The 20,707-nt window shown below is 43.4% G+C and overlaps 1 protein-coding gene across 1 annotated transcript in view; it reads right to left on the bottom strand.

Moving 5' to 3' along the window:
- Positions 1-20,707, bottom strand: part of LOC147710875 (mucin-5B-like) — a 208,871-nt gene that overhangs the window by 100,290 nt on the left and 87,874 nt on the right. The window contains exons 4-6 of the mRNA XM_086920069.1: positions 17,017-17,049; positions 8,586-8,754; positions 3,091-3,194 (exon numbers count right to left, since the gene is read on the bottom strand). Of these exons, the coding sequence (XP_086776195.1) occupies positions 3,091-3,194; positions 8,586-8,754; positions 17,017-17,049 (306 nt within the window). The remainder of the gene's footprint in view (positions 1-3,090; positions 3,195-8,585; positions 8,755-17,016; positions 17,050-20,707) is intronic.

The raw sequence follows: 20,707 nt of genomic DNA, 5'->3' as shown, positions 1-20,707 counted from the left end.
CAACGTAATGGGGGAGTTGATGGTGAATCCTGCCTCCCACTGGCCATTGATGGGCTTGAGACGTCAGACGAGGTAGGTTTGGAGACTGCGGCGGGGGGAAGGGTGGACTGGCCCGCCCACTGGCTTCCAGACCCGCATGGTCACTGGGCCCCACGTCTGCTGCGACACAGAGGTTGGGCAGTGTGCATGAACCAGTGGCTTGGTTGGGCAGGACGTGGTTGGGCACCAATTCTGTAGCCACGTATGGGACAAAAAGCAGACTGGATTGGGCGAGAAGGCCCAAATATCTGGCCATAGCCAAGACTCTTCAAAGCACTCCAGCGTTGAGTCAGCTTCGCCGCCAAAATGACAACAGCCATCAAAGGGCATGTCCATCAATGTTGACTGGACATTCCCCGAAAAGCCGATGTCCTCAACCAGGCGTAGCTCCTAAGGGCCACCGACGTGGCAATTGTTCTGCCCAGTGAGTCGGTGGTATCCAGTCTACAACTTGTTGTAAATTTGGCTATGTCTCTCCCATCTGTCACTGCCTGGGAGAGAACAGCCTGGGCCTCCTCAGGGCACCGAGGCAGCACCTGTGCAAATGTATCCCAGATGGTATGGGAGTATCGGCCCAAGAGGCACACAGTATTCACGGACCACAATGCCAAGCTGTAGGAAAAGAACATGTGATTCCCAAGATGGTACAACTTCTTGGATTCCCTATCTGGAAGAGCAGAAGGGAATGCACCCTTTAAAGAAGAGGCTTGGACCACCAAGCTCTTGAGGGAAGGGTGTTGGATGAGGAAAATTGGGTCGCCTGGGGCAAGGTTGTGGTGGCAGGCAATCATCCTCTCCACAGGAGCCCCCGTGCTGGGCTTGGACCAAGTGTCCAGGAGGACATCAGTGAGGGCTTAATTAAAGGGCAATAGGGGTTCAGAAGTCACCGCCGCAGGCTAAAGCACCTCTGTCAGGAGGTTTGTCCTGACTGCCACTTAAGGGAGCTCAAGGCCCAAGACCTTGGCCACCTTTCGCATCACCACAGCATAGGACGCTCCCTCCTCCGCAGCCACGGTAAGGGAAGAAAGCAAGCCAATGTCTGGAGAAGTGTCCAGACCAATGGCATCACCAAGGTCCTCTCACCAGTCCGGTTCTTCAAGCTGGCCTGTTAAAGGGTCCAGCGACCCCTCCCAGTCCTGATCACCACCCTCTGGTCGGTAGGGAACACCAGGGATATGCAGGGGAACAAAAGTACCCTCCGGCATCGGTTCCGAGTTTGGCTGACGTCGGTCTGGGTCCAATTCGGGGATGAGGAAGGCCCTCTTGCACTGGCGCCAGAGCCACTCACATCAAAGGACCAGGACCCTGACCTGCTCAGTGGGACCCGAAGGTGCGCCGCCGGCGGAGTCAGGCTGCCCAAAGACGAGGTATGAGGCCTTATAAAATTGGCGGAGTTGAGCAGGGGACACTCTGGCTCCCAGAAATGGGGGGAGGTGCAGTGTCATCCCTGAATCAGGCACCGGAAACTGAGTCTTTGAGCGACTACGCTCCAATGCCTACGTCACGTCACGCGTTCTTTTTATGTTTGGACTTACCCAAAGTCCTCGACGACTTGGAGTGCGATAAGAAGTGGAGGGTCCGCAAGCGGCCTCGAGACCTTCCTCTTGAACAAGACATTGAATTACAAGGAGCCGACCACTAAGCCTCCCGTAACTTTCAGGACAACTCCCCCAGAGCTGTCGGATTCATGGCCCGGCAGTAGGACCACAACTTTGGGTAATTTTCCCTCTCCGGACACCACAGGCACACGAGGTGCGGGCCCGTGACAGACATCATTTTGTGACAGGCGCCCCAGGGCTTGAAACTGGTCCATCGTTGAGACATGCCTTGCACACCAGGAGTCTAAGACTCGAAAAAGACATAGACAAAACATCAAAAAAAGCTAGACAAAACACGGCAATGGGGTGGCTCTCCCCGGATCTATGACAGGCTGGCGCGGAAAAAGAAAGAACAGACGTCAACGTTCTGGGCGGCGTCTAAGTAGACACTGCAACGTCATCCCGGTGACCACAACGATGGACGCAGAGTCGACCGACGCCACCTGCCGAAGCGCAGGGGTATTGCGAAGAAAAATCTCTGGATCCAGTCTGACAACTGGGGGACATTCAAAGGTAAGGAATCTACAACTAATTGTCTCTTTCAGGTACCATTTTCTATTCAATAAATCAACCTTATAGAATTATTTACCAAATGGATACCTTTATTCACTTTCTCAAGTGAAAACATAATTTCTTCCTCCCAAAGATCATGAGTATCAGCTTCAACATATTTAACCATATAGAGTCTACACAAATTAATTCAGGCAGATGAAAAGTTGCATAGTACAGTTTACTATCAGAAAAATGTGCCGTTGAAGGTTAATTGACTAAGTACACTAACTCCCTGTTTACCATTTCCTCGATGTCTGTCATTATTATATTTTCTCACATTACTTCTCATCTAGTTATACATCCTATTCAGGAGAGTACAAAACACCAATTTTACCTAAATCCTTTGAATGGGTTACCATGACTCCCTAATTAAGTTCTCAAAGGGACATCTTCCTTCCTTTAACAATAAAGCAAATTCATGTTCTAATTCAAGTTGAATATTTATATTTGTTTATATATTTCATATTGAAAACAATGGGCACACTTAGTTAATCAGAACACTGAAATTAACCATCTCAATTCAAAAAGCAACAGTCTGTAAGAACAGATACAATCCTCTTCAAAATGCAATTTCACAACTTTGCTTTCTGAGAACTCAGCAAACAAAATGTGTTTTACCAAAACTGAACTGAAAAAAAATGTTGTGAACAAATCCTGTTAGATATTCCAGATTTCCACATTGGATACCATAGTTATATCTGTTTACAATGTATCTTAATGGTAAGATAGTTGCATTTTTATTGGTAATACTTAAAACCTGGCATGGTGTGAATATCAATGGACTGTTCAAGACTAGCATGATAGAGTACGTTAAATTTAAACAATTCCGTTCTAACGAGTATACCGATCTTTAGTTGTCAATTGAGGATTTTATTAAAGGCACAGAGGCCCAGTCTCTCACCTGTACAAAATTGTCCTGAACAGAGGAATTTGACTCTGTAATCATTGCATTGACTACCAGTTTGATCTTTGTTTAGGCAGATGAGTCCAACTGAAGCATTTAACCTGAAAGTGAAGACAGTAAAAACACAAAAGTTTGGATTAAGGCATAGGTCAATGGTTGGTGTACATTGGCAGCAGTTGTATGTCACTGAAAAGAGTTAAAGAAAATGAACCTACAAAAACATCAAACCCACTGTACCGCCAACCATTAGATCATGAAGGTAAGAATATGTTCCTATTGTTTATTCCGGATCTATTTACCTAGGCAATGTGTGGTACTAGATGTAGTGAATGCAATATTTTTGTCATGCAATTTATCACATTCGATATAGTAACCTCCCACCGTGGTGTGTCATGAAAATATTAAACAAATTTACTAATCCAGAGAGGAACTGGTTAATCTCCCAGTAGAATTATTTGTTAGAAATTTGAAAGAATGCAAGTTGTGACACCCAATACATATATTCATGAATGTATCAAATACAGTTGTGCATGAGTGTCTACTGTTCCGTTTCTGTACCTCCTCTGTCACACTGCTCTTAAGATCAATACATACAGCAGAGTGAATCAAATGGAAACATTTCTCTTCCTTTTATAGTGAGGTAGATTCAAATTCAGTACCTTTAGAGTTTATAGCGTTAGGAATAAAAAACATAACATTGAAATGTAATCAGAGGAAAAGTAGGTGCATTTTAAATCATACAGATATTATCTTTAAGAAAGGACAAAAATATATTCACAATTTCAAGTAATTATCATGAGATGGGCATAGCCAGCCACAGAGGGGTTTTAATTGTGTTTAGTCTTTCATTGTGTAGGAAAGGTAGCACGCACAGTTTCCTATGGTTGGTACAAGCAGCACCAGAAGCACAATCAATACATTATCTCTATTTTTTGTTATGCTCTACAATGACCCCTCATTTACCAATACTGGTGCTTTCGCCAAGAGAAACTTCATAACAGCTCTCCTGAATTGACTATGGTGGAGGTCTTTCAAAAGGCAATGCCACTGGTGTATTATAGCTGTGCTTTATATTGCTATTGGTGTCATTTTACTCCTACGTTGGTTCAATTAATAGAGAAACATTTTGCATGAATACATTTTGTTAATGCAAACTTTGATGTTTTTAACATCATTACATATTATAATCTGACTGTAGCATTCCATACATATATATTTATACCTAATTTTTGTGTTCATTTTCTGGTGCTTTCTATTCTGAAAGTTATTCTGCCATTTACGTTTGTGTCCCTTTCAGATGGAATGTTTAAGATTAAGATCCAAAATTGAACAAAACACAATAAAATCTAAACATTAAGTTGACCTATGCAACCATAAATGACATAAATAACAAATGCACTGCTATTGACCTCACACGTATTGTTACAGATTAAATCACAGATTACATAAATGGTGAAATCACATATCACTTTACCAATGATATCATTGATAACATAACAATAGTGACAAAGAATTTCTCTTTTGCACACCAATATTTAAATAGAGCTTATTTTTATATACATCTCTTACGATACCTCTAGCTGTTAAAAGTCTCACTGCAGACCGCCAACTACAAATATGTATTGCTAGAGAGTGGAATTTCAGCAGCCTTTATTTTGAAGAAACACAAATGACACTACATAATATACAAGCCACCATGTTCAACCCAAGTAGACTTTTGGCCCTTTTCACATAAAATAGATGTCATCATGTGGCCTCAGTCCTGCTGCGGTGCATTGGGATTAATGCACTTCAATTCACTCACAATTTAGTTTACTTGCATTTAATTTGTATTAGCAGTCAACAACTTAGTCAGTACTGCAAACCTCCTGACAATATGTTTCATGTTTTTTTCCATTCTTCAGAGAAGATCATTCATTACGTTTGAGGGTACTTACATGCTGCTTATATACTGCTGCAGTAAAATACCAAAGGAAGCACAGTGCATCCCACTCGCTTCAACAACCAACAGACTTTCCCCAAGAAGGAGCCCTTAATAACATTTAACTGCTAACAATGAGGACATTAACTCCTTTTGCATGTTGCACCAGTTCTCCACAAAGTAGTATGGCAGATGCAGTTTAATGTACTGGCAATTCAGTTCGAGCCACCTACGCTGTCCCCATTGAGTGAACCTCTATTTGCACTATTGTTATACAAACCTTACTGCTGCTGCTTACTCAGCCAATACTGATTACTGTCTTGAAATCTTGCCAATTTGCATTAGATGGATGTGTGCTAGTCAGTAAAATATATATACCTGTGTGTGTGTGTGTGTGTGTGTGTGGGTGCGTGTGTGTGTGTGTGTGTGTGTGTGCGTGTGTGTGTGTGCGTGTTTGTGTTAGTGCAGTATGGAAATATTATCTTATTTTGCCTTAGCTACTTTGCATTACTTAGAAATTCACTGAAAAAACCAAAGGGTAGAGGGACGTTATAGTTAGGTGAAAATGTCAGGTAAAACATTCCGTTTTAGACTAACAAAACCACTGAAATTCACCAGTTATATCTCAAGTAACTATAACTTGTGCCCTAAAGTAACTATAACTTTTGCCCTAAAGTAACTATAACTGGCATCCTCAACATGCACAGTGTTGTTTTCAATGATGCCATTTCAGTTGCTGCTGTGATTTTTATCAATGATGTCATTGGTTTGCTAACAACTGTTGCCATCTGATGAATCTTCAAGACACTTTCCAAAAAAAAGTTTCATCCACCTCAGCTCCTGCCTGCAAAGTTTTGGGGTGATCCATCAAGCGGGCCAAGAAAAAGAGGGGGCACCAAAATGTGTTTTCCCCATCCATTTTTCCATAGGAAAATTGAACAGCGATGCAGTTAAAAATGTTGAACAGATTTAAGCCAAATATGTCAGAAAGCTAGATCTTGGTCCAGAAAGCGAGCTTTTCATAACCTGGTGTAAATCTGTTTAGTATGTTTGATAAATTAAGGCTAACAAAATATTTTACACCACAGAGAGTCCTTGTCCAAATACCCTGCCCCCTTATGCCTGGTTGGGGTCCCAGAGGTAGACAACAGGGCCACAAACTGCATTTTGTTTTAAAATCGGCACTATGGATCTACGAAGTATCTGCATCGCTGATTAAAAAAATATATGGTGATCTGGTGCATTGTCATTTTGTGAAGGTTGGTGTGGAGGCCTCCTCCCCGAGCATTCGTGAGACCCCAGAAGCCTCATCCCTCAGGGACGTTATTTATATAACAGGGTGGGCTGTGCAGGGACCTGCCCCCTAGCCTCATAGAGGCCATGGGAGCCCTATTACCTGGGACTGATAGAGTAATTTTGCAAGCCTGTATGAGGCCCTGGGGACACCATCCCCTTGGACCGGTATTTTGAAAATGGGATGGTGGGTCCCGGCAACCCTCCACAAGCCTCTAAGAGGCCAAAATGAGTAGAGCCCATTAGTCTGCCTATGTCTAGTGTTTTAAAGCCCATATGGAATAATTTAGGCAAGACAAAAAGCGGTTAGCTGCTACAAATTAATTAAATGATTACAGAGATTTGCAGTGAGCCGTATTGTTACTGACACAGAAAATGAGCATCAGTACCATTGCCATCTGTTGTGTTTGTGATTAATTTCTTTTCTAGATTTTTCTTTTTTTATAGGACAGACCAGTGGTGCTTTTATATATTTTATTTGTTGTAGTTTGCATTGTTTGTAATGATATTAACTTATTAAACAATTATTTTTTGCAAGTGTAGCTATAAAACATGGCCAATAATTCACCCCACCACCCTCAGAATTACTTGCCTTTCATCCACCGATATATATAGAGTGGGAAGCCTGTCTATGCCTGTAACCACTTCTATGAGCGCTCTCCTCAGCGCAATCTGCTTTTCTCAGGGAGCTCGGGTCTGTAGAGAGCTGTTGCTGATGGGGAATATGGAGGGTGGTGCCTTCACAGTGGTTACTTTGTAAAACAATAAGTGCCAGGGCTCTTGTCAGGATGCAGCTTGCACCAGCCCATTTCTACTGTTAGCCCTGCCTAAAAAACACACCACCACTAACTATGAGAGTGGTGAGAGGACGTGGCGTAATGGCCAGAGCTGCAGACTTCGGTGCTGGGGATCCAGGTTCGAGTCTCGGTATGGGCTCAACAACCTGTGATTCTGGGCAAAACACTCAATTTCCCCCATTTAAATGAATGTGGTCATGAAAATATGCGGGTGTTGATGATTAAGCGCCGGTGTGGAGAACTGGAAACCACTGGCTCAAATTAAGCACTGTGGCTGCAAGAGCACCAACCTCATTCCCAACCATTCTTCGGCTCGCTAGGTTAAGGCTGACTGACACCACATAAAGCAGAGACTTCAGGGCCACTTGTTTCAGTGTTGTTACATCAGAGCAGTTTCATTGCTCTGACCTCAGATCAGTAAATAAAAGGATTTTAAAACCTGTGTTTATATTAATGGCTTCTTTTCAAAGTCACACATACCATGCTGAATTATATTAGTTAGTACAACATTTCAGTGTAGACCCAGCCTTCCGGAGTTCATCCCTAACTCCACCTAAGATACTCTATATGAACTCTCGCGAACCTGTCATCCCACATCTTTTCTTACAGTTTTTATCAGTGTGCACATTATAGTTAAGAGCAAGTAAATGAATCTATATGAATATAAAACATTTATCTGTATGTAATATATAACAATTATTAACGCTTTTTCAGAAGTGCTGGATCCTACATGGATCCAAACATCTATTAGGCTGCACTGTGAACTCCTAGAGACTGAGTACCCATAAATCACAAAACAATAAAAGGTTACTCAGATCCTATAAATAATTATCTTCTGCAGTCTTAAATACTCATGTGCAACTGGGTGGTGCTGTAAAGAAAAATTGAACTTCCTCCTACCTGTGTCCAAAGTTATTGTCAACAGGTCTGTATTAAAGTTGGCACCAGCCTGTACTCCAGAAGTGGCTATGTGGATACTATTTATTCCACAGAGCTTTTTCAAGATCTTCTGGAATCCACTTGGGAAGAAATGCGTTCCGTGCCTGAGTGTGGTGGTTATACCCCATTTGACCTGTCTGCACCCCTCAAATAAGTCATGGAGTCAACGGGTTGGATAGTAGCCATTGACACAGAATCATGAGAATGCCACGGGTGGCAGAAGTGAGATTCCACAACCTTTGCCCACAGATATTACAGTAGTGTCCCATTGTCCCTTATTTACCCCTCAACAGTGCCTTATTGACTACTGAGGAACAAGTTGTGGCGACTACAGACATTAGTCTGAGCTCTTGGCGTGTGCATACTTTATGTGCTGCATATGCCAGACAGCAGGAGTATCAAGGTAAGGGCATGGTAGACCAAATGGAAAGCAATGAATACACACTATACCCACTGGCTACCCCCATTTGAGTTGCACATAAGTAGCATTGTGCACATAACCTGGTAAATTCACTGTCGGTTTTATGTCTGGGATCACTTACTGGATGTTGTTTTTCGCCTCTGCTGCAGACAGACCTTTGGTATTCTCAGCTGCAATTCCAATTGGATTAGAGCAGATTAATCCAGGAAACTTCGCTCTTAGTTCACTCAGAAGCTCACTTTCGCCGTTAATGTTGGGTCGATTCCCATCAAACCACCTAGTCCAACAGGCTATTCGAAAAAGAAATAAATATAAATAAACAGACCATATTTGAAGGGCTTGATTTTTTAACCTGTGCTACACAATGTTTAACTTTCTAATGTCAATGTTCTCAACAATATAGTAAATCAATCCATTTAACAAAAGATCCCAACCCTCAGTTCAGAGGGTGAATATCAGAGTTCTGCAAATCCTTGGATTTTCCACACTGCGGACCAAGGGAGGGTTTGAAGCAAGTTCTGGATCACTCAATTGCAGTTTGAATCTTCTTTTCACTCTGTAATGATTTTTGTCATTATTTGTGTCATTTGTTTTAGATGACTAGAATTCTTTTCATCAGTAGATATTGCATTTTTGGACCCGGGCACAATATTCTGTGCAAAACATTTTGCGGAAACCTGGGGGAGAGGGATGGTGGTAGTGACAATGGTGGTGGGGGCAGCTGCGGCCACTGCAGGTCAGAGCGGTGGGCCCAGCTGTGGGGAATTTCGAAAGATAACCACAAAGGAAAAGTAATTATTTATTTATATTCCCCTTCTGGTGGAGGGCATTGAATTTCATTTAAATTGGGACATAGTATCAAAATCTGCACAACTCGTTTGCCCAGCCTTAAGTAAAAGAAGCACTGGATTATCAAACAGGGTCACATTTCTTGCTTCATTGCAACTTTTTATGCTTACCTATACCTCACTCATGTTTCTTCAAATATTTCTTCATTTCAATGATGTTAAATTCATTTTAGGACATTTTACATCACTGTGTTCACAATAACATATAATGACATTAGAAATGGGTTTGAAACACACAAATAATTATTACAAATGTAAGTAGTAAATCTGCACTTGACGATTTACACCTATTATAAGTGTAGATTTCCTAGTTTCTGTAATTCACAAACATCCCTAGGAATATGCAAGAAAAGCTGCACCTGGGGTATGTTTCCATGTGTATTTCTTGAAAGGTCTGTGGCATTCCCAGTAGGATCCTATTCCCAATATGCAGAGTTCTCAACAACGGAATGTGATCCTCTGTGCAAATGCAGTTTTTCCTGTGCAAAGAAAATATTTTTCCCTTCCTCTACACCCCTCACAAGAGCTGATCATTTTCATGGTGGACATGGAAAGGAGAGGAATTTGCAAATACCAACAAACAGCCTCGTATTGTGGGCGTGCACAAACATCCAAGGTTGAAGATGCCTCCGGAACTTCCACTTTCTCACCCCTTAAATGGGAATTATGCATGCAGAGAACTACACATGGCAGAAATCTTTTCATATAGAAATGGGTTTCACTTTGTGAATTTCTGGCAGTCATAAGTATGGTAATTCAGGGTGTAAACAAATGTGTATGAACAAATTTACGCTTCATCCAAATTTTAACTGTGAATAGATCCCTAAAGGAGCATTCATACCTGATGTCTCACTGACTGGATTTTCCATTGAATAACTAGACCACTTTTGATCAACTTTTTGGGGATTTCTATTCCTATGTTGTTTGCTCCTAATACTGTACATTTTACTCTGTCTGAGCTTCTTAGTTCTGTTGAACAAATAACTATCCAGATTGTTGCCCCAAATGTGCCTGCATGCCACAGTGAGAGCATTAAGGACACTTGCAGTAGACTCATCCAGGCACCTAATTGTTTTATCTGTAGACCTAGATTTAAGAACATTGCCTCCCTTTCTGTTTACCCTCTGGTCCCGTAAGAATGTTTTTCCCCAATGCAAACACATTGTTTGCATCCCAGTCTTTAAATACTAGAAATTCACCAGAATTATTACATTAAAATATGCTATTAAATGATAATATGCTACACCTGCTACTTTCTTCTGTACACAATATTGTGCCGCCTATAAAATGTAAAAAAAAACACAAAAAACAATTTGATGGACAGAATGTAGATCAATGTCTTACATTCACCCCAGTACAAGGATCTGGGCCTAAGTCCATCGTTTTTTGCACTCCACACCACCCTGAGTCAGATAATGGCTTTATGCAAATCAGCTCTGACCCTGTGCCCCATGGGAACAGTCCAGTCCGAACTACAACAGCCATATCTTTCCCAGACTGGAATCAAGCATCCGAGGACCGGACCGGTTTCGAGGTAACACCTCTCATCAGCCCGGCTAGCTTGACTCCAGTGGTGTGGAGGCTCTGGGACCCACGTCTGAGCTACCCCAGTACACTCAGGGAGAAAATTACAAAAAACAATTTGATGGACAGAATGTAGATCAATGTCTTACATTCATCCCAGTACAAGGATCTGGGCCTAAGTCCATCGTTTTTTGCACTCCACACCACCCTGAGTCAGATAATGGCTTTATGCAAATCAGCTCTGACCCTGTGCCCCATGGGAACAGTCCGAACTACAACAGCCATATCTTTCCCAGACCGGAATCAAGCATCCGAGGACCGGACAGGTTTCGAGGTAACACCTCTCATCAGCCCGGCTAGCTTGACTCCAGTGGTGTGGAGGCTCTGGGACCCACGTCTGAGCTACCCCAGTACACTCAGGGAGAAAATTACAAAAAACAATTTGATGGACAGAATGTAGATCAATGTCTTACATTCACCCCAGTACAAGGATCTGGGCCTAAGTCAATCGTTTTTTGCACTCCACACCACCCTGAGTCAGATAATGGCTTTATGCAAATCAGCTCTGACCCTGTGCCCCATGGGAACAGTCCAGTCCGAACTACAACAGCCATATCTTTCCCAGACCGGAATCAAGCATCCGAGGACCGGACCGGTTTCGAGGTAACACCTCTCATCAGCCCTGCTAGCTTGACTCCAGTGGTGTGGAGGCTCTGGGACCCACGTCTGAGCTACCCCAGTACACTCAGGGAGAAAATTACAAAAAACAATTTGATGGACAGAATGTAGATCAATGTCTTACATTCACCCCAGTACAAGGATCTGGGCCTAAGTCAATCTTTTTTTGCACTCCACACCACCCTGAGTCAGATAATGGCTTTATGCAAATCAGCTCTGACCCTGTGCCCCATGGGAACAGTCCAGTCCGAACTACAACAGCCATATCTTTCCCAGACCGGAATCAAGCATCCGAGGACCGGACCGGTTTCGAGGTAACACCTCTCATCAGCCCGGCTAGCTTGACTCCAGTGGTGTGGAGGCTCTGGGACCCACGTCTGAGCTACCCCAGTACACTCAGGGAGAAAATTACAAAAAACAATTTGATGGACAGAATGTAGATCAATGTCTTACATTCACCCCAGTACAAGGATCTGGGCCTAAGTCCACCGTTTTTTGCACTCCACACCACCCTGAGTCAGATAATGGCTTTATGCAAATCAGCTCTGACCCTGTGCCCCATGGGAACAGTCCAGTCCGAACTACAACAGCCATATCTTTCCCAGACCGGAATCAAGCATCCGAGGACCGGACCGGTTTCGAGGTAACACCTCTCATCAGCCCGGCTAGCTTGATTCCAGTGGTGTGGAGGCTCTGGGACCCACGTCTGAGCTACCCCAGTACACTCCTGGAGAAAATTACAAAAAACAATTTGATGGACAGAATGTAGATCAATGTCTTACATTCACCCCAGTACAAGGATCTGGGCCTAAGTCCATCGTTTTTTGCACTCCACATCACCCTGAGTCAGATAATGGCTTTATGCAAATCAGCTCTGACCCTGTGCCCCATGAGAACAGTCCAGTCCGAACTACAACAGCCATATCTTTCCCAGACCGGAATCAAGCATCCGAGGACCGGACCGGTTTCGAGGTAACACCTCTCATCAGCCCGGCTAGCTTGACTCCAGTGGTGTGGAGCCTCTGGGACCCACGTCTGAGCTACCCCAGTACACTCAGGGAGAAAATTACAAAAAACAATTTGATGGACAGAATGTAGATCAATGTCTTACATTCACCCCAGTACAAGGATCTGGGCCTAAGTCCATCGTTTTTTGCACTCCACACCACCCTGAGTCAGATAATGGCTTTATGCAAATCAGCTCTGACCCTGTGCCCCATGGGAACAGTCCAGTCCGAACTACAACAGCCATATCTTTCCCAGACCGGAATCAAGCATCCGAGGACCGGACCGGTTTCGAGGTAACACCTCTCATCAGCCCGGCTAGCTTGACTCCAGTGGTGTGGAGGCTCTGGGACCCACGTCTGAGCTACCCCAGTACACTCAGGGAGAAAATTACAAAAAACAATTTGATGGACAGAATGTAGATCAATGTCTTACATTCACCCCAGTACAAGGATCTGGGCCTAAGTCCATCGTTTTTTGCACTCCACACCACCCTGAGTCAGATAATGGCTTTATGCAAATCAGCTCTGACCCTGTGCCCCATGGGAACAGTCCAGTCCGAACTACAACAGCCATTTCTTTCCCAGACCGGAATCAAGCATCCGAGGACCGGACCGGTTTCGAGGTAACACCTCTCATCAGCCCGGCTAGCTTGACTCCAGTGGTGTGGAGGCTCTGGGACCCACGTCTGAGCTACCCCAGTACACTCAGGGAGAAAATTACAAAAAACAATTATATATATATATATATATATATATATATATATATATATATATATATATATATATACATACACACAGGGGCTCAGCAGGAAATGTGTGAGGTATACCTCATAGAATTACATTGAAATACCGCCAAATTCCAGCACTATATATATATATATATATACTAGCAGCCCGCCCCAGCGTTGCCTGGGGGCAATGAGGCTTCAGGGCCAACCGCCCGCCCAGGCCCCCGCCCGCCCCGACATTGTCCGTGCATGCCCATGCACGGACACGGACCAGGCCCCCCTCCCGCCCGACTCCCTCCTGCCCCCCTCCCACCCGACTTACTCCCGCTCCGACATTTTCCTTTCCTATCTGCCTCATATTCTAAAAAGATGATGACTGCTGCCTCTTCCAGCTGATAGCACTGCGAAGGTCCTTCTTTGAACACCTGCCCTACAGGGGGACCATTGCCAAGACACCCCAGGAAGATTTTGCTGACGTACCTCTGCCTTCCTCTATCTGCCCAAAAACAAAAGCAGCTGGCTCCGGCTAAACTTCGGGTGCCGTGCTCTGCCTGGAAGTAGGAAACTCGAATCTATACTTTCCGTCTGAGGCTTCAGCCTGGCTTCCTTTTGAGAAAAGATTTCTATTTAAAGCTCCGTGCTTCTGTCGCCTGGCCTCCTCTCTGTGCTCCTGGCTCTTTCAAGATGTCTTTCTGAAGTGTGATCATGTGCAGACGCGTTAGGAAGGCCATCGACATGTCGTCTGTCTGCCTCACTTCACCCCCCCCTGGGACGCCTCCCCCTGCATCACACAGTCTCGCACTGAGAGTTTAGGAAAAGCTCGAAAAATTTCCCTTTCCTTACCTGTGCCGCCGCTCCTCACTGCACAGCCGCTCGTCACTGCACCGGCGCTCCTCCTTTGTTGTCATCACGCACGTCGCGTCGCGGTCATCACGCACGTCGCGTCGCGGCCAGCGCTAGGTCCCGGCCGGCGCTACTTTCAGGGGACTACTTTATTTTCAAACTTAATTTTTTTAATTTACTTTTTTTTAAAATTTATATAGCCTATGTCCATCTACACACCCTGACGTTTTCATAGATGTATCGGGTGTGTAGATTGGCGCTGTGGTTCCCGAGTTTACCTGGCCAAAAGGTGCAAGTTCTCTCTTTATAATAGTAGTATATATATATATATATATATATATAGTGTTTCACGTACAGATTAAGTTTAGATTAACCTGGTACTACATTGTACGTTTGGGATTTAACCCAGTATTGTTTTAATCAATATTAACGTCGATGTATATGGCAAATTATTTTTGATAGCAAATATCATATGTTGTTGACCAAAATAGAATGTGTTATTTATTTGCACTATGAGAAGCCATCACTTGTTACGGCATTATGATGTGAACTCAGGTCTTTCTTCAGTGTTAATTAAACTGTGACCCAATCAATTTACAGCACTTGCACTTTAACAACTCACCCTTCACCCTAACACGCTGTGAGCCGAAACATTATGGCGACAGCAGAATAAAGAATCCAGCATCCAAATATCTCTGGTCCGTGTCTGCTTCCTGTGCGTGTTCGTGGGAGGACGAGCTTGCGAGGGAAACGTAGGTTGCTGTATATATTTTATATATTTATATATATATATATATATATATATATATATATATATATATATATATAGTGCTGGAATTTGGCGGTATTTCAATGCATAGTGCAACTACTGTGTAATTCTATGAGGTATACCTCACACATTTGCTGCCTATAATGTCAGGTTACTCTGCCCATGCACAAAGAAAATTGTTTGGGGATCCTTTGATAAAGCTAATTTCAACATAATATTTTGTTTTTGAAAGATAAGACAACATTTATTCATTTAATGTGGGAGAAATACATAACAAATTGACACATTAGGCACCATAAGCTCCACATACAAGGCATTCAGAGTTTTTTTTATTTTTCCCTGTTTCCATCTCAATATCTTATTTGGTGTAATGTAAAAATCGAAGATGGTATATATATTAATGTAGTCTATGTTCTACACGTTCAATTACTGAATATATATCTTTAAGTACATGACAAATATCTCTTGTATTACACTGGAGATCCAACCACTTAGCCCATTTTTCTGCTCGGGCCAGCAAGCCATCTTTTTAATTTTGAAATAAACATTCATATAATGCAGATATTGCTGATGGATTAGTAAGCACTGTTTTAGGGAAATTTTAATAATTTATAGAATGTGCCTTTTGGTAGATTTAATTCTCTTTGAATCTGTAAAATATGGTTACAACTTTTGAGGTTTGGCATTAGACAAGGCCTTTTGATTTTTTTAAAATAATATCCATATACTTACTTATGAGGGCATCCAGCCAGCCTTCTTTCATTGATTAGTCTGTTATTGGGTCATTCACATTTTTCTTCCACCCACTACAGCATACATAATGGACCAATGGGTCAGCCCACTTCACTTCATTGGCTAATGTCACTGAGTAACAACTTTCATTCCCTTCACAAGGAACACATCCACACCCACAGTAGTTTCCTTCAGTTAAGAGAACTACTATGCCAATGTGTGCTTCTTGAGAACAAAAAATATTTTTGATTTAACCACTTTTTGGGAAATTACAGGGTCTCAGCAACTTCCTCAACAACACTGTTTTGCAAAATCCATAACAAAAGAAGAAATGCCAAATCCAAAAGGCTAGTAGCCAACACATTTCCTGTTGACGTTGCCCGTGCTTCTTTTAGACTGTTTTCAGCAACTCCTATTTGTCTCTCAGTATATTGCCAAGTGTGATTTGTAAATGGCCACTTGGTTGCAAATAACCCTGGGCGAAGCACTACGCTACGCTCGCGGAGTTTGCGAAGTTTGCGCAACTTTGCACTACGCAAGCTGCACGTAGCACAGTGCGAACACGCGTAGTGCAGCGTAGCGTAGTGCAGCGCTCATTATTTGCTTTTTCGCGGTCCTGAACGTCATGTTCGCGACCGCAAGCAAGCAAAATGACATCCCGGCGAGATTCTCAACGCGGGGAGGTAAGGTTTCTCATTGTGAGTGGTTGCGCATGCTCACGACCGCTCTCAATGAGAAACTACCAGCTCGCGTTGAGAAAGCTGCAGCTCGAGTAATAATCTACTCGAGCAGCAGAAAACTACAGCTTGCACTGTGCAAGATGCCGTTTTCAATGATTACACAGTGCCGGATGCTTGTCCGCACTGTGCAATAATTGAAAACACATCTTGCACAGTGCGAACATGCTACTACGCAGCTCGGTAGTGCTACGTGAAGTTCGCGTAGTGCGAAGTGCACTTCGCGTAGCTTCGCGTAGCGCTACTTCGCGAACTATGCCTACCCTTAGTTGCAATGAGGCTGTTTTCCACTTTGAGTTCTTAGCATGTAAATGAAACCAAATAAACGTTGGGAAAATTGTGCAAGGTTTCATATGTTCAAACTTTTTCTGTATTAGATCTTGGGTTGCTTGTATTCCAGTTCAAGGAGGTCCTAGCCTGGTAATCCGAGTAATTGCCAGTGGCTGGGATTAATTCAAGCATTCTATCCATCACCTTGTTTGTGTTGCCTTAGGTCTTTTGGGGTACAGATTACATGAGTAATGCTTCCTTCTCCTGACCACCACAAAGTAAACTTACAAGTACAACACTGAAATCCAGTGCACAGCATTTCTCTGGACTTAACAAATTGTACGTCAGGCATGCAGTTTGCTAGAACGTTGAAAATAGTGAAAGTGTCTATGTGAAAGAGCAGGAGAAGTACTTACTCACAGAAGAGTTCTCCGCTGTTGTGTCGCCAGCTGCACAAAAAGAGTAAAAATAGAGTTGTTATTGTATGAATTAAAAGGCAGTGTGCTCGCAATCCTAGCAGAGCTTCTGTGCATCAAAATGAACATAACATATTTGTTGGTCTCACTAGGAAGAAGCCAAATAGAACCCCATTGGGCATGTGTGGCAGACCAGAAATTGATAATCCGTAGAGTAAATCTCAACAACCATATCAGCAGTTATCTCAACAGCTTCAGTTACCGCAAATAATTAAGGCCTTCTTCCCATCTTTGGAATTCTGATCAACAGTCTAAACCCTCATCTTGTCACACATTGACAGAATTGACGCTCTGCTTGCTGAGACCAATCAAGTTGGCTCGACTAATCACCAAAGAGAGTCTGGGTACATTTCTCCTACCTTGTAAGATGTGAATTCTCTAGGTCCCCTTGACAGAATCCACTTTAAAACTTGTTGCATAATCTACTTTACCTGAGAAAACATCGCTACCTGGCTTTTAAAATGAATGATTGTCGCACTCGCACAACAAGGAGCATATTCCTAACCAGAGTAGAAACACAATAGCCTAAGAAAGGTCTGAGGTGCCAACAGACTGTTTTTGGTATTTGGTCCAAGACTCTAGAATGACCTCTTTGTGCACCTCAACCATCTTACTCATTCGTGTAATACAGGAAATATCTCAAAACCCACCCCTTCACAATCATACTAAGATACTAGACGACATCCCCTCCCCTTTTCTTCCCTCTGGGTCAGTTGTACTGGCTTGTCTTCACACTGTCAACATACCTGCATGTCGTTCTCACCGCTCATGTGAGTATTGTATCATGCGGCTATGTGCGCCTCCTAATGCCATTTAGGGAAAGGTGCAGTTGCTATAAATATCCCCAATAAAATACACATAAAAAACTAATAGGTGGTTATCCTGCAAATTTTGAATTGATCTGCCACCGCCTAAATCTATGTTGGACACATGGTCCTCAAAGGAAAACCACCCCTCTTGTCCCGAAAGACGCAAAATTAAAAAAACACAAAGAGAGCAGAGGCAACATTCTTAATTGTTCCACACAGTTTTACTTATACACCCCTGTCCGTCCTGAAACCACATGTTCAACCACTCGTACGGTGCCATTACGTCACACAACTGACAAAGTGCAACAGGCATCCTGCAAAGGCAAGTTCTGCGTCACACTATTGCTTATCGCCATCCTTTCACACCACCACATCTGCTTCTCCCTGTCTCTGATCTTCTAACATTTTAGGCACACCTCATTTAGAAAAATAACAGGTATACTAATGATGACAGGCAAGAAAACACATAAGGTAACATTCAGTGATGCAGTACTCTTTGGCAATGACATTTGCACTGTATCTCCAGTGCAAAAACATAATTTGTAAATTAAGGGGCATATTTATGTAGGAGTTGGGTCACCCTTTTGCCATGCAACGAGGTGCAAAAGCGACGCAACTCTTAAGTTTCATTTATCAAGCTGCCTTGCGTGGCTTGTTAAATCCAGAGTAACGCAACGCAGTGGAAGCCGCTGTTTCTCTGCCCAGAGGGAGATGTCCCATGGGTGGAGCATGGGTGTTCCCTCTCATCCAACCATGGATTTTGGAGCATTCCCAGATTTACCATCAGTGGTAGACCTGGGAATGCGTTAAAATACTACACCTCCCAAGGTGAGGTGTAACAAGGAGAACCATCTTTATTTCTCCTTGTTACTTCCTCTTTCTACGCGAGGTGTAACAAGGAAACACATCTATATTTCTCCTCTTTATTTCCTCTTTCTATGTGTGCTGCATTCAAGAAAGAGGAAAATGCCTCAAGGGATTTTTTTTTTAGCAGGAAGGTGCCCCTTTACGCACAAAAACAATCCTGCTTTCAAAGCCGTCACCCTTGCACCACGATGCACGGGTGCAGGCGTTGAGGCTAGGCAGCACATTGTGCACCAGTGCAGGGAAATGACAGAAATGTAAAAAAAATAAATGTAGGGAGGGTCGGATAGGGCTTTATTTAAAGACCAGAACCACTCATGCCCTAAGACAGACTATCAACAAACAAAAGAGAGGCCTGGTCAGAAACCTGCAAGTGTGCCGCAACTGGACTAGTGTTCCAAAACCATTAGTAGCACTAGAAGTGATAACCCAGGCCTGTTGGAAAAATTCCCATCAGCCCACCCATGTGGTGGAATGTCGTCATGTGGGAGATATCACCAATCCAATTCACAAACAGTGCACCTTAATCATGGCGCAGAGATGGATGGATTAACATGATGTAGATACAGACCACTGGGCTTCACTGGTGATGCTAATGGGGTGCAGTGCAGAAAATAAAAGTGATAAATGTGAGAATAAAATTGACTCCAAGGGCCAAAATCAATTTTAATCAGTATGGCGCTCGGGTCAAGATTAAAATTCTGCCAAATAGTTTGAAATAATAACTATATGTGGGCAGAGTAGGTGAGGGTCGACATGTTTCAGCTATACTGACTATTGGTCTTAGCTTTCTTCAGGACCATTAGGGAAACTGCGACTGCCAAACAAAAAAGTTAAGGGGTAAGTGATGCACGCTAATATACATTGGATGAATCCTACCAGTTCCTCTGAGCCCAGATGAATACTGTAGGAAGTCCAGACCTTTATGTATCTCCTAGAGAGGAGACATAAACGTGAATCAGAAACCATCTAGTGCACAACAGATTTCAGGAAAACAAGCACAGAATACTAAGCACACGACCAGGGCGATGGAGACACTTTCTCCTCGCTAAACTATATTTCAATTAATGTATTTGAAATCATATCAAACAAAAATATCTGTGGTGACTTACCCAGCATTGTGTGGGAATACGCCTCACCTCACCCGGAACCTTCTCGGGAAAAAGGGAGGCCCCGCTCTAGTTAAGGAGGGAAATGGACAGAGAAAGTACCTTTGAGAAAAAGCAGAGGGACTAGCAACCATGGTGTCTGCCATTTCTAAATTGGGCTTAACAAAACCTAGCTTTAAACAAGAAAGAAACTCAACCAAGTGTAAGAAAAATGGCTGTGTGACTCTGCAGGAAGATAGTCAGCCTACACTTGGAGGGCTGTGTCTAGCGATAAAATAACTGCAAAAGGCTACCAAATAGCTTTAGAGAACTTATATCAAGTGAAAACCTTCAAAAAAAGGAGGTAATTCCCAAAGCCTGGCAGTGACTGAGTGCTGGACAAATCACTAATGACTAAAATAGAATAAGGTCACTCATCAAGGGAAAACTCGCTAGTGATGCAGTGGTACACCCTATTTAGTAAGCAAGGGGAATGTCTACTGCCCTACCTGTCCGTCGGTACCTCGATGCCGGCGTCCGAGAAGGAACGGAGGTACCGACGCCTAGCACGCATGTCTTTAAATACCCTCGTTAATTAGATACCTGGCTGCAGCTGTGTTTGTTTTCGGCGCGTCCGCCTGGAGAATCGGATGCCTGCGCTCAACTGAGCATGCGCTAGGCAACCCGATATTGTGGCGAGGTAGTAGCGAACTCTAGGCGCGCATGCGCGCTGCGCCCAAGCTGTAAAGCGCATGCGCGAACTCGGAGCCTCGCGTTTAGAGCAGCGCATGTCTCAAACTATGCTGCGCATGCGCTGGTGATTGTACACACTCAAAGGCGATCGTCCTGGCGATATATATCACCGGAAGA

Source organism: Lissotriton vulgaris, chromosome 5, assembly GCF_964263255.1.
Source record: "Lissotriton vulgaris chromosome 5, aLisVul1.2, whole genome shotgun sequence".
Classification (NCBI taxonomy): Eukaryota; Metazoa; Chordata; class Amphibia; order Caudata; family Salamandridae; genus Lissotriton; species Lissotriton vulgaris.
The sequence above is the reverse complement of the archived record's forward strand: the minus strand, read 5'-3'. Positions and strand labels throughout refer to the sequence as shown.